Source organism: Cryptotermes secundus, unplaced genomic scaffold (assembly GCF_002891405.2).
Source record: "Cryptotermes secundus unplaced genomic scaffold, Csec_1.0 scaffold1224, whole genome shotgun sequence".
NCBI classification, from domain to species: Eukaryota; Metazoa; Arthropoda; class Insecta; order Blattodea; family Kalotermitidae; genus Cryptotermes; species Cryptotermes secundus.
The window spans coordinates 26911-42616 of record NW_019731289.1 but is presented as its reverse complement, the minus strand read 5'-3'; the positions used below and the strand labels follow the sequence as shown (position 1 = coordinate 42616).

The 15706-nt window shown below is 42.4% G+C and overlaps 1 protein-coding gene across 1 annotated transcript in view; it reads right to left on the bottom strand.

The window, feature by feature from the left end:
- Positions 1 to 15706, bottom strand: part of LOC111866971 — a 21339-nt gene extending 5633 nt beyond the window's left edge. The window contains exon 1 of the mRNA XM_023856370.2: positions 15411 to 15706. Within this exon, the coding sequence (XP_023712138.1) occupies positions 15411 to 15497 (87 nt within the window). The 5' untranslated portion in view covers positions 15498 to 15706. The remainder of the gene's footprint in view (positions 1 to 15410) is intronic.

The following is a 15706-nucleotide window of genomic DNA, read 5'->3' as shown; positions in this document are numbered from 1 at the left end:
ATCGCCTCCAAAATTGGCATATCCATGGGATCTGTGCACACGATCCTGCATGAAGACCTGCGAATGCGGAAAGTGTCCTCCAGGTGAGTGCCACGAATGCTGGCTGACGACCACAAGGCTGCGCGCATGGCAATTTGCCAGGCGATGTTGACACGTGATGAAGGCATGAATGGGACTTTCTTTTCATCAGTTGTGACAATGGATGAGACATGGATGCCATTTTTCAATCCTGAAACGAAGTGCCAGTCAGCCCAATGGAAGCACACAGACTCACCGCCACCAAAAAATTTTCGGGTAAGCGCCGGTACTGAAAAAATGATGGTGGCCATGTTTTGGGACAGCGATGGTGTAATCCTTACTCATTGCGTTCCAAAGGGCACTACGGTGACTGGTGCATCCTACCAAGAGTTTTGAAGAACAAGCTCCTTCCAGCACTGTGAGAAAAACGGCTGGAAAAGGCTGCACGTGTGCTCTTTCACCATGACAATGCACCAGCACATCGGGCGTACGTGACGCAGCAGTTTCTTCGCGAAAACAACCTTGAAGTGCTTTCTCATGCCTCTACTCACCTGGCCTGGCTCCTAGCGATTTTTGGCTTTTCCCAACGATGAAAGACACTCTCCGAGGTCGCACATTTACCAGTTGTGCCCCAATTGCATCAGCGATTTTCCAGTGGTCAGAACAGACTCCCACAGAAGCGTTCGCAGCGGCCATGGAATGATGGCGTCGATGTTGTGAAAAATGTATACAGCTGCAGGAAGATTACGTTGAAAAGTGACAGAAGTTTCAAATTGTTGTATGATTATTGTGTGAGGAAAAAAATCGTAGACCTTAGAACTTGAACGCACTACGTACAGGGAAGGGAGGGCCCCTACAAAATATCGTGCCCCTTTCCATCTCTATGTGTGGAGTAGGTAGGCACATTTGTCGTGGGTTTCTCTCAAGGGGGCAGGGTGATAGTGTTTTTCTTAAGCTGCAGCCTGAGCTTGATGCATTTAGAATATAGGCTCTGAAGAAAGATAGTATTTCACTAGAATGAGTAACTGGATTTTAAACAAATTTCATTAAATATCCACAAAATTGAAAGATAATTGAGAGAAATTTTTAGATCTTGGCATTTTTGTTGTCCATACTGTTTTGACAAGGCTGTCAAAGTCTGTAACCGGGTTTTCTAAGCTTATTTGGATGCCAAGCCAACAGGAGAAGCTTACAATTGGTATCAGCTTGCACATAAATCTGCCAAAATGAAAAAAAAGGCATGAATTGGATTAATTAGATTACAGATAGCTGTGCATGTTGTTTTTTTCCCCATGTCAAGAGGGGCTTAAAATAATATTATGGCACACACAATCTCACAAAAAAAAGCAACAGATAATAAATATATTTACATAGGAAATATCAGAATTATTTAAAAACATAACGCCTCATCATGTCATATATAAATACAGTGTAAACATTGAGAATTCCTGGGCACTGGACAGAGATGCGGCTCTTATGACATAAATTACCATGTGCTTTGGGATCATCAGCAAACATAAAAATTATTAAGAATATTTTTGAGTTCTTTGTGGCTCCCAAATCCCTTCCAGGGTCACCAAGGTATGCATTTGAATTCGGTTGCTGATACCTGGTCTGTAAACAAAGTTAGTGGAGTCCTTCAGTTGGGTTAGGGGAGTGAAGTGTAAAATCATGGTAGAATCGAGGCTAGACAGGCGTATGTTAGCATAAAGTGAAGGACAGAAACACAGAAGCAAAGATATGATTTGAAGTTGCTTGGAAAAGAAATTGAGCGGCATTTCCTCACATTTTGCCACCATTCAAATGTGAAGTCGTTTTTGGCGCGTTTTTAATTACAGTTATGTAATCCAGTCTGTTAGCAATTCTGATAATGACCCCAGATACTGGGAAATCCAGGGACTGAGTAATTGTGTTCAGGCAGCATATGCAGGATACAAATAGTTCTTTGTTAAAGGAAAACGAGCCAAAGCGGCCATGCTGTCGTTGTGTCCGCTTTATTATACCAGAATGAAAGGCAAGTTAAAAGTAACTAAAACCGAAAAATTTATAAGAAGTTCGCTGATTTCTTTCCGGAATGTATTCGGTTTATTACCAGAATAGAACAGAGTAATTAGGCGTCCAAACCTTAATGAAAATTGAAGGTAAATCCCACAGTGGCGGCCGGCTTAAATCCTGGCTCATGGTCATGTCATTTGGGTTTTACAGTGGAGAAGATGGCACCGGGACAGGTTTTATCCTATTCGGTTTCCTCTGCCAATTCTCATTCCTTCTACCACTCCACATTGATAATCATCCTATCATTGACACTGTACAGTCTCGATACAGGCATCGTCGTTAAATAACCAACTTGGGGCAGACTTTTCGTCGTTTTTGTTTCCGTGGCCTATTGTGATCACCGGGTTCACCTTGGAAATTGATATGCATGAAGGCCAGTTTCACAAAATTTCTCACGAAGGCTCGTCGCTGCTGGTGTGTATGTGTGTATTTTTTGTTCACTTGTGTGAATTGTATCAGAATCGAAGGTATTGCATAGTTTTGGCCATTGTTTAGCTAGCTAAATAAAGAAGTCTTTGGCCGTTTAGTTTCAAATAAGAATAATTTTTTGTTTCCTGCAGACCTTGTCCATCGCCTCTTTTAGAGCACTGTCAGAAACATTTAGAAGAAAAATGAAAGTACAGGTTGTAGGTTTCAGAAGAAGTAAGTGTAAAGTTGTCCCTGTGCTTAACTAATTAAGCACTACGCCATGAAGGCGTATGTGGGAATGGATGTATAGATCCACGTTTTCTTGACCTCGGCATTTGTTGGTGGTAAATGGTCAGCTTCAAGCCCCGGCCGCTTTACCACCGGGGAAAGAGCCCCCTATACCAATTGGACGGGAGGCTGGGTGGACCCCAGAGCAGGTCTGGACGACATGGAGAAGTGAAAATTCCTGCCCCCACTGGGACTCGGAACTGCGACCCCTTGGTCGTCCAGTCCATGGCCAGTTGCATAGGTTTCGGTATAAAATTTTATTAAAGATTACCGAAATAGTAGCTGATACATCACAGCAATTAGTTCACCGTTAATTAACGTTGATTGCACCGTCTCTGAGCTTCTCGGAAGCCACATCAATGTGCCAGAGGTATTCCGAATTGACTGTTTTATCCCTTGAATACAGATATACTTGACTGTCTGCAGTCTGACAGGAGCGTTTGGTATTTCTCTTTACCTTTTCTCTCGGAAGTGACACATCACACAGAATTACTATATACCTGTTGGGTATAGGCAATGTTTAGCAACCATGCACTGAAGATTCAGCTATACATTAAAATATCACTTGTAATTAGCGTACTTTACGTGTAAATTCGTATTTCGTCTGTGGGATACGGTATGTCCGTAATACTTTCCTTTTATGCGTTCGCTCTTAGAATTCACCTTTTTAGTCGTGTGTAAAATGAGTACTGTGCATACCGCAGTACACGATCAAAACTTGTAGACACGCGGGAGTGTGAAAGTTCCGTGCTTATCCAGCCATTGAATGTAACCGACTTCATGAACCAGTGTCCTTGACAACCAAGAGTCGAGCAGCTGCTTATGGATTCTCCGTCATTATGGAACCCAAAGGTTCATTACCGCCTCTGTGGTCTTAGTGCCTAGAGATCCAGAGGTCCCGGGTTGGATTCCCGGCGCTACCAGATTTTCTGAGTAGTAGTGGGTCTGAAACGGGGTACACTCAACCTAGTGAGGATAATTGAGGAGTTATTTCAGATAAATAGCGGCTCCTGTCTAGAAAACCGAGACTAATGTTCGTGGAGATCCGTTGCGCTGACCACGTGACAGCCTCTGTCCGCAAAAGTTGACACTAACTTCGCTTTCAAGCGGCGGTCGCTCGGTCGGTATAGTTCGCTTGCGGACTACAAGCCACAGAGTTTATTTGTTTGCTTGTAAAGGTTCATTACCATGTTCACAATAACTCACCGCTGGTCTCTTTCCTGGCCGAGAAGAATCCAGTCCATGACGGCGTAAAGAGTTTAATATCCAATTCAGTATTGTCAAGTCAAAATAAAGGTGTATTACATGGTCTCTTCCCTTGAGCTATTTTGACAAAAATGCCATATGCATTTCTCAGCGCCCATGCATGCTACATGTTGCGTCCATCGCATCATCTTTAATGTGTTTATCGTAACGATATTTGGTGGTGAGAACAGTTAATGAAGCACCTCAGTACGCAGTTTTCTCCAGCCTCTATAATTTCCTCTGTCGTGGATTCAAATATTTTGATCACCCTGTTCTCAAACACCGTCATTTAATGTTCTTTTCTTAAACACCTTTACACCGTAGTAGTTCCTTGAGACATATTTTACTGTCCTTCATATAGATATAAGTGGTAAGTTTCCTTCAGTTTTTCTGTCGAAATCGGTTGAATTACGTTCACAAATTTCGTATAAAGTGTGTGATCTGAAGATTCAGGTCCGTGTTGCAACTTGTAGAGAAACGCCCATCCAGAGCACCTAGGAAAACGACTGGGATTCCCCAGCAACAGGTTAGAGCCTGGGTTTCCGAATAAATACGACAGTCGAGATATGATATCCGGTAGAATGTAATGATTGCGGAGCGAAGTACACGAGAGGTGTGGCTCGCAGTGCCACGGCTTATTGAGAGTGATCAGAACAGGATTGTTAATATCCGGTTCACACTTGCAGTGGAAAACTTTCACCTTCTTTGTAACTCCTTACGGCATCGTGATGTGTAAAAATAAGAAAAAGACGTTTGAATGAGGTTAACCTGGGACGCAGACGACATCGAATTATTTTGTCGGGTTGGAACTATTTAAATTGCTTATTTGCCTGATTAAAGTCTATATTAGCCGGTCACGGTAGCCGAGCGGACTAAGGCATGTACTGTCTTCGCTCGCTCGGAAGCCGGGATCGTGGGTTCAGATCTGTTTCCTGTGAGGTACGAACTGAATTCTTATATATTATTCTTATACACTGCCGGTCACGGTAGCCGAGCGGTCTAAGGCATGAACTGTCTTCGCTCGCTCGGAAGCCGGGATCGTGGGTTCGGATCTGTTTCCTGTGAGGTACGAACTGAATTCTTATATATTATTCTTATACACTGCCGGTCACGGTAGCCGAGCGGTCTAAGGCATGAACTGTCTTCGCTCGCTCGGAAACCGAGATCGTGGGTTCGAATCCCACTCAGGGCATGGATGTTTGTGTGCGTTTTTCTGTGTTTGTCTACAGGTAGAGGCCTTGCGACGAGCTGATCACTCGTCCAAGGAGTCCTACCGTACGTGTAAGATCTAGTAAACCGAAGTGAAACGGAGGGTTTCATGGAGGTAGGCCTAGGCCCAAACTGGGGCTGTAGTACCACAGAAAAAAAGTCTATATTAAGCATTGCAAATTGCCTTCGCTTTTATTAAAAATTGCAACACTGAAATACATATTACAGTGTGGGCCTGCTCCTTAGTTCTAATTAGAACTTTCAATTTTTGCATCGAGTAGAGTCATGGTTATTCATTCATATATTTTTTCCTTCTGAATAATTAGCCGAAACCCCCCCCCCTTTTTTTTTTTGCAAGGGATGGTTTGGCTTTTAGTACTTTCGAATATGGAAGTAGAGCTACCAAGAAATTCATCGATGTATCGATGCGACGAATCGAAATCGAATATTTCCACCTGTATCCATCATATCAGTTTATCGATATCGGCTAATACCTTAAGGATTATCGAATGCTGTACTCTGTTCTGTACGCAGGTACCCAGTTTGAATCTTGCCTCGAAGACAGTAGTTTACATAAGCAGAAAATGACATGATTGTCGAATTTCCTCTGACCTTCCAGCTCAGTTTATCCTTTATTATCATTCCAGATTCACCATTCAAGTTCATCACATTTCTTATGCCACGAAATATGACTTCTGCAGTGTTAAGGACTTACATGCGAAACAGTTCCCTTCCTGATACTGACGGTAATACGAGGTGTTGGGTCAGTTTACTTCATGATTAGGAATATGAAGGACTATGTTAGGAGGCAAACTTTTTATAACTTGTGGCCAAAGAAATACTGCTCTTGTTCGGATAACGTTCCAGAGGGTTGTATCGCTGTCCTTTTCCATTTAGGGGTTTGGCTATTTATTGCTTGTAATATTTTGTTTGGAGTATTTGTGATATTAGAATGAGAAAAGTTGAACTGCGTATGGGAAGGTGAAGCCTCATAATTTGTACGCTTCTCCAAGTATAATTAGAATGATCAACTTAAGGAGGATGGGCTGGGAAGGGCGTGTGGCACGAGAGGAGAGGAGAAATGCATTAGGATACTGGTGGGAAAGCCGGGAGGAAGGAGGCCACTGTGAAGACCAAGGCATAGGGGGGTGGACAATAATAAGATGGATCTCAGAGGATAGGATGAGATGATATGGATTGGATTGATCTGGCTCAGGATAGGAACCGCTGGAGGGCTCTTGTGAACACGGTAATGAAACTTCGGGTTCCATAAAATGCTGGAAGTTTCTTGAATAGCTGCACAATTGGCAGCATCTGAAGAAAGACTCAGCTCCGTCAGTGAGTGAGTGGGAATATGAACTCGCGGATTTTACAGTTGCTGTTTGATTTGCATCCACGATTTTTCGAAATTTTAGTAAGGTGGAAAGTGAATGAACAAATATATGCCTTTCTCATTATCAGCGGAATTCAAAATAAAACTTACGAGTGCCCTGTCATATGCTGAATTTTATCCATATCTGTCGTACGGATAGACACACCTCCCTCAGTATGTCAATTTCTCGCACTGCGTGCAGAGAACTCGGCGGATTCAAAAGGAGAAGATTACGCATACTTCCATAGACAGACTGTCTAGAGACTTTATTGACGTTCTCAGCATTCAGGTCATGGGATTCCGCACTGCATGTCTGTTCTGAGTTACTAGCTGAGATGATAGTGACGATCAAGTGGTATTTACGCTGCTTTTGCCACACAAGCGGAGTTATTAAGTACAGGGTGAGTGTAAATTATTGTCGGGGTTTCCGTGGCCTGTAGTTGATGCTGTTCATCAAATGATAAAAAATTGGTCGCTGTTTCGTCTCTTTATTATAGTGGTTTCATAAACGACTTGCTACTGTCATTTAACATCTGATTTAACTAACTCTGTAGTGCAGAATTCTTGAAAGATAATAGCTCGCCTGCTAAAGAAATTATCTGTCTTTTATGGAACGCTAAGATTCATTACCGTGTTCGTAAGTGCCTGTCACCGGTCTCCTGAGTCAGACTAATCCATTCTCATTTACCTTTTTCTTGAAGATTAAGTTTAGTATTATATCATAGTCCTAGCTTTCGTAAGTGGTCCCTTCCTTTCAGATTTTCCGACTGAATTCCTTTATGAATCTCTCATTTTTATGATGTGTGTTACGTACTCCAGTTACGTTTGCGTTTTCTTAAGTCATTTTTAGAACACATGCTGTCGGGGGCATGTGGTAGCGTAGTTGGTTGAGGCACTATGATACAAGCCGGAAGGTCGCGGGTTCGAATGCCGACGAGATAATTACATTTTTCAATTTACCTGATCCTTCCAGGCGGACTATGGTCCTGGGATCGACTCAGCCTCTAACAGAAATGAGTACCAGAAATCTTCCTGGGGGTAAATGACGGTTGGCGCTTAAGGCTGACAACCTTACCTACATCTGTGAGTCAGTTGTCTAGAGAAAATGTGGCAGCTTCGACCCCTCACAACCCTATGAGCCTCCACGGCCTGTTACAGGGATAGCTTTTCGTTTTACCTTTTTTTTTTTTTACATATGCTGTAAGCTGTAGGCCTACATAAAATGTAATACGTGTCTTCGAATAAGCGACCTTTGTAAGTGGCCGGTATCCAGAATTATATATTATCACTTAGTTTTGAGTGTTGTCTGCTGTCCGAGAATGGCGTCGGGGGGGGGGGCTGATACTTTACCAGGAGGCGCGGACAGTCAGATCCATTCACCTCCGTACATCAAGGGTTCGTGAAGGATTCATTAAACTTGCCTCCACACCACCTCCCTGCCTTCACGGCATGGTCCTAAGCACAGAGGTGGAGTTACCATTAATTGTAGTAAGGTTGCTCGGAAAGGACCATGAAGCTGGTCACGACTGCTTATTTCAAACTCCTTCCTAGTTACCCGCGCATGTAATTTTTTCTGTCATTCGACGTGAATTATGCGTGCCGTTGATAAAGCCTCATTAAATGATATTATAACATTCGGTGTTTCATATACTACAGTACTTTGTCGAGTTCTAATAAATAACTGAATCGTTGAGAAGAAAAAGGTAACAATTTATTAAAAACATTGTGAGAAACATAAAATATATTTCTCCTACTATGGTCCTTTGGTGGAAAAGATGTTCCTCCCCAAATCTGAAGCACATACAAGGCTAAAATAAAGAGAAATTTCATGCTATTTTTTTGTGTAGAATACTACAGAATGAAAAGAGAGAAATTGTTACCTTGTTCCCCTTAATTGAAAACATTGAACTTATATGAGTAAATTATCAGGATAAGTTTACAAAAATAAAGCCAAATGTGCTTTATTCTGTGGTGGCGTATAGACCCGTTGGTAGGCAACGACCGCGAAACAAAGAAGAGACGGCCGTTGCTAGGCAACGGCCAGCGCGCCCATTGCCTGGCTGGAAAGCGGTGTTTTCAGCGCGGCCCACGCCAATGGCTGAGCGCGCAAGATTGGATACAGCAACAGAGTAACCGTGTTTTCTCTGCGGTCCCTGCCTACGTGTTATATGCAGGACAATTAGTCCATTTCAAAGGCAGTGATGATATTTCGGATCGAACGCAGGGCCCTTTGAATACCAGACTTCAATGCTAATCAACGAACCACGTTCTAGCCTGGCATGGACAATGTTAACCGTCATATTAGTGTAATGAATTTACCGTGGACTTTTAAGAAATCGTGAAGTGTTGTCACGTGTCTGAAATTGCAGAATGAATTTCAGCATACAGAGGATAATCCAAAGAAAAGCATGGGAATGGTTTCGGCCTTGTTTTCGGTTGTGTTGCAGTAGCACTCGGATTGTGAGATTAGCGTTCTGAAACAAAGCTATGAGTGAGAGTTGCCTGCCACGTGGTCACGAATACAGCCGAGAGGAATTTAATAACAGGCGAATGTACTCTACTGCGAGGTAGATGTTCGAGTATTATGACGTCAAAGTTATGTGACGTAGGCGGCGAAATTTCCCCTTGTTTGACATACTTAGTGAATAGCAGATGATGTCATGGCCATGCGGGTTGCCCCACAACGAAGTGCTTGTGGCCTAATGGCGTGTAATATAATGCACCTCTTTCTGTTAGCACTAACACATTTGGATGCAATGGAAGATGATTTGAAATTAGCTGGATTTTTCGTCGATTTTTAAAATTTTTGTTCACGAAGTAAAATCAGGTTAAGTACAGGCCTGTGTAAATATATATATGTTTGCTGTTCGAAGGGTTTTTACTTGTCAGTGGAAGTTCGAAGTCAGAGTACTGAGTTTACTATCATGGTGACATCGTGTAATCTAGTAAACGTTTACCGAGGAAGTTTCGGAGAACATTGCTGCCTGCATCTTCTGGGTACCGATACTTTTATACCCTGAAGATGACGGCAGCAAATTCCTTCGAAACTTCTCTCAATTTCTACCAGACTACATGACGTTACATCCAAGAAGACAATGTTCCTTATAGTCACCGACGTGAGAACCCCACGTATCATAAGTTCTCCGTTCCGGGTCACTGTTTCTCAAACGTTTTCAGCTGCAGAATTCCTTTAGTCTATCAAAAGCTGATGAACTCCAAAACTAAAATCCTAGAGGCGAAAGGAATATAAGTAAGGTGGTTTTTGTGCGGTACACGAGGACATAAAGGAAAAATTTTGCTCACTCTTTGGCACACGGAATAGCATTGCATACCCCTGTGAGGATTTTGGAAAATGTTTTAAGTTGAATTCCTGGAAGATTTAAGTATATTGCTATAGGTTATCCTGCCCTGTAGACTACCGATTACTTTTGTGATTTTTGGCAAACAGTTTGTGTGCATGGCACACAGAACAAGGAAAGCCTTCCTACTATTTTCATTTTGTGAGCAGAATATAGATGCGATTTTTTGATATGTATGTACAATATTATATCATTTATAACCAAGGTCGGTTAAAGTAGCATTCTAACAAGTTCTGGGAAGACGTAATCGCCTGCTTGAACTTTAGTCTGAATATTTGATACGACAAGCAGAAAGAACTTACGTATGCGCAATAAAGGCAGTAAAACAATGCAGTGTTGGTATTACTGATTGGTGGGATTTATGAACTACGTTTTTGGGATGACTTCAGTTTGTGCAATATACACCAAGTTTCACGACGATCGGTTCAGGCATTCAAACAGTATTAACAAACTGACATGCTGCAGTGTTGGTATCAATGAGGGACGGATTTATGAAGTACGGCTTTGAGATGACCGCAGATAGCATGATATACAAATCAAGATTCATGAAGATTGGTACAGGCGTTCAGGTAATACTAAGGGGTTTTACTCAACAGTGCGAGAGGCCTCAGTCTTGGTATTACTGATTAGAGGGATTTATGAAGTACACCGTTGAAATGTCCTCAGGTGGCATGACGTACATACCAAGTTTTCATAAATATCGGTTCAGGCTTTCACACTTCTTCGGGGAGGGCTGCATATACAGACACACACCGGTAACAAGATCTTCACACAAGCTTACTTTTTTTTTTCAGAATAAGGAAGGTAGGCAAAAAACGGGACACCTGTCAAAAGAGGTTAAGAATTACGGTGAAGTAAGTTAAGTTATAGTAAGTGAAATCTGTTCTTACTCTTCAGAAAACATATTTCAACAACTGAACGAAATAGTCGCACCGATGTTGATAATATCGAAGCTTGTGAAAGCGTCCTTAATGCAGTTTTGCACATGCAAGTTTAGCTAAACGTGTGGGTAGCTGCAGGCTTTCATACACAAAAAAAAAAGAACATGGAACAGGAAGCTTCATATACTGGAAGGAGCGTGGGATTGAAATGCTGAAGAAATAAGACTTGGTGATAAATAGACACTGATAAACAGTTCACTAAGCAGCTTAGTCTCTTTGGAGTGGCCATAATTGTGTTTTCTCAGTTAACCACATACGAGAAGGAAGGTAGTGATGCATGGGGACAGGGGATCGAAAGCGGTGTCCTATAAATGTCGTTTGGAGTAGTTTTCCGCGTCGAACTTCGTACCGAGTATCGCTGTCGACTGGATAGCACTCTTTGCTTCTTGTTCGGGAGATCCCGTCTTAAAAACTCAGTCCTGAAACCTCGTAAACTGACTGAAGGCATTTGTGGTTTTCTTCAGCCGTCCTAGGCAAATTCCGGGATAAAACGTCGGATTGATAGCCGCGATAGCACAGTCGGTATAGCGACTGGCTGTGGGCTGGACGACCAAGGGGTTGGAGTTCGAGTCCCAATGGGTGTAAGGATTTTCACTTCTCCATGTCGTCCAGACCGGCTCTGAGACCCAGCCAACCTCCTATTCAATGGGTACCGGGGACACTTCCCCGGGGTGTGAAGCTGACCACTCACTTCCAGCTAGTGCCGAGACGTCATGGCACGAAACGTGAGATTCATTCATATTGCGCTCTTACCAGGGTTGCCCAGAACAGGTTAGATTGGGTAAAGTACAGCCCTGTAAAGAATATCGTCAAACTGACGAATGTCACTGAAGAATACTAATTGATCAGTTGTCTACCTTTTGAGATAATTTATTTTCTTTGGTTACTGCATTTTCTACCAGAAGACGACTTACCGGGTTCTGCCAGACAGGAATCCTATCGGGACATACAATGACAGAAGTTGGGATTTTAGTGCACTCAGAGAATATATAGTCAGAAAACCTGAAGGAAGAGACCCAGGCATAGATGGAAGAATAATAATATTGAAATCGGTCTTAAAGAAGTAGGGTGTGAGATGTGAATTGGATTCACGTTGTTTAGGAACACGGTAATGATACGATGTATGATTCTTTGGTTTCCATGAAAGGCAGTGAATTTCTTCACCAGCTGAATGACACTCCCACTGTAAAAATGACTCCTATCCATGGAATAAGTGGATTATATGCCGTGAATTTTTATTGCCGAATCGCTATTCATAAATTTCTGTGCGAAACCACAGCTGTTCTATTCTGTGTTTTTATTTTTCGGTTCTGAACCTCGGGATGTTGGAGCAAAGTCTAATCATTTGCCCAGATTTGTGGTTTTAGTATTCTGCTACCTAATTGTCAAATTTCATCATTATTACTCGGTCTTTGACCTTGGAGACTGAGCAAAGCCAAGCCGAATTCGAGTTAAAACAGCGAGCGGCCAAAATGGAACCTTTCCTACAGATTTCGAATGAAACTAACCTAGCTAACTTGGCCGCGCCATGACTCAAGCGGTTAGTCGCTGGTTTCCCACCGCGGCGGCCCGGGTTCGATCCCGGGTCTGGTAAAGCGGGATTTGTGGTCGACAAATTGGCGCTGGGGCAGGTTTTTCTCCGAGTACTTCGGTTTCCCCTGCCAATCATCATTCCACCAATTGCTCCGCAGTCACCCTCACCTATCATCTGGGGCTAGTACAATAGGCCAGAACTTTCCGCAGTACAAGGGACTTAGTCCTACCCCACTAGCAATAAAAAACCTAGCTAACTTTGTCGATGCCCTTAGGCTGTAAAATTTTACTGCTTTTTTTCTTCAACTCATTGTGTTTGAGTCTGAGTGCATAGATCATTAGGCACCTTTTGCATAATTGTCGAACACAGAGAAGGCGGTATAACTCACTCGGTGTAGTGACGATACTGGTTGGACGACCCTTTTGAGCTTCCGCAACAAAGAAGTTGGCTGTTTTGATAATAAACTACAGTTCATTTGAAAGATGGAATAAATTGTATGCCAGTGGATTTGTCCCCGTCAGGTCGTATATGAGAACTCATAAAAGTGAGGAATTTCCTGTTCCGTATATACAGCCAACATATACAAATTGTACAGTCAACGCAACGATTATTTATTAACATATTGTGAGGTGGATGGCGCAACGGGAAGTAGGGGTCACGTGAACTCTGCGGTCTAGCGAGTGACGTCACATACCCCCAACCCTTCCATTATCACGCAGCGCTCGGTAAACAGAGGAGCAACTGTGTCAGGCAACCATTGCCGCGGTGATGTTACCAAGGGATACCGCGGTTACTACCCAGCCGTAAACAACTCCCGACAGCGTTGCTAGCAACACCTGTAAAGCCGGCGTCAGGCAACAGCGGTACCTGTCACGTAACTGTTTTCTGTGTTGTCCGTGCCGAGGCTAAATAAGGAGCAGCGAACACTATTCAGTAGTGAGTGAGTATTGAGCCAGTTACGGGTGAGTGAGTTACTAGTGAGTACCGATTAACCTGCCAGTTTCAATCTAGCAGTCGCCGAGCCGGGCTGTATGGCGTGCATGGCAGTAACAGCAGGAGAAGTATTTGTGATACTGCCGATGGCAGTAATTGTGTGACTGTAAGAGCGAGTGTTCAATAAATTCGCTATATCCAAGACGGCGTAAAATTATTTGTCGCGTTATACACCCAACACGTGACAATATATAGCACTACATGTTTCGACCCAAACGTGCCATCAGGCGCTGCAAGTCTCACACATTCAACCACTGAACTGCAACGCTAGGATTCCTATTTATATACATATGGTTCATAAAAGGTTGCTTTCTATATATATTCAGTTCATCAACTAGACTAGACTAGGCATTGATTCAAACAAGACTCAGACATGTGATTAAACAGTAAAAATAACAGGTTAAAATCAATTTTAGATTTAGTTTTAACACAATTGTTAAATTTTAACCTAATTGTTGTTTTTACTGTTTAATCAGTTTCTAATCTAGTCTAGTCTGGTCTGGTCTAGTCCAGTCGAGAAATTGATATATATAGAAAGTAACTTTTTTGAACCATATGTATATAAATAGGAATGCTAGCATTGCAGTGTGTGAGACTTGCAGCGCCTGAGGATGGCCCGTTACGGTCGAAACATAGAGTGCTGTATACGTTAATAAACAATTGTTGCGTTGACGGTAAAATTTGTATATGTCGAGGAATTGCTATTTGGTGAATATTTGATTCCTTAAAAATCAGAATTTGACTTACGTGAGAGCTTGTTTCACAGACATAAAAGGACTCGTTGTGATAAGACTGCGCCTTCAGTCTTTGTAACCAGTTAAATACTAAAAATGCAGGCATACATCAGGCTGAAATCAGCCGTTCACAATTTGTACGCATTGGAATGATTCTTTTTTCATAGTTCACACTACAGAAATTATGTACCTTTAAATAAGGCTAAGAATTACTGGGGTTTTTGGCCATCGTCGGGTATTCTAGAAACAGAAAACACAACGTTTAGGAAACTGGATCTGTTTCCGTCCTCAGGTGAGGGAGGAAGACACCTCTGTTGGGTCTCTTAGAGCTAACCTCAGTGACTCACCTCAGTTGAGGTTAGCTCTTTCTAAGGGACCCACCAGTGTACGTGTCTCCCCCGCCTCACCTGAGGATGGAAACAGATCCAGTTTCTGAAATGTTATTTACTATTTTCTGAATACCGGACGATGGACAAAATCTAAAAACCAAGGAATTCTGAGTATTATACACCATCGTCAGAGCCCTTTAGAATCTACTTTATATAAAAATGATTATAATTATATTACATAATTGGAGTGGCATGTGGAAGCCAAGAGCAGTTGCGTATCTGGATATAATTTATCTCGACATTCACCTGGAGAAACCACGTAACAGCTCAGGGTTGCCCATACCCTGGCCGATATTTGAACTAGGTACTTACCGAGTTGCTTTGCCATTGGGCCTTAACTTCTCAATCCAGCGCAAGTTTTCTGAGTTCGGTTACAAAAAATAGTGAAGTCGATGAAGAAAGCAGTCTTCTGGGATTTGGCACCGTGTATAAGTGGTGTTAACCGACGTTTCGGAGGAACGTATCGCCTCCATCTTCAGGGTAGAAGAAAAAGTATAAGAAATCTGCAAGCGACAAGACGGTTTACCGTTCTCACGGTCTTGTCGCTTGCAGATTTCTTATACTTTTTCTTCTACCCTGAAGATGGAGGCGATACGTTCCTCCGAAACGTCGGTTAACACCACTTATACACGGTGCCAAATCCCAGAAGACTGCTTTCTTCATAGTCACCGCCGTGAAAGCCTCAAATCTTAAATAGTGAAGTCGTTTGTATGTAAACTGCTTGAGGTATCTGTGTTCACAGACTGCAGATTTTTGAGATGTAATTTTAAGGATGGAAAGTAGTAAAAAAAATACGTCTTTGAATCTCATAATCGACGAATATACTAATAAAAAGTGTAGCGTTAAATTTAATTAAATTACTTACAGAGTTCCGAATACCAGTGATACTGCCACTGGCGGGGTTTGCAGGTCTTTCTTCCCCCATTTTCCTATCGTTCCACGTGTTGTGCATTTTTCAACTACTCTTCATTTAATAATTGATGTTTTAATCACTGTACGCTTTTCACTGTTGTTGTTACTTCCCTTTTATAGAAATGGATCACAGTTTCGATATAGGGTTTTGACGTGCCTACTAGGGAAGAGGACCACAGAATCCGGCCTAGGTCGATTGAGAAAATAGGGACCTTCCGTGCTCTCTCAACTGCCCTCGCCGGTAGTTGA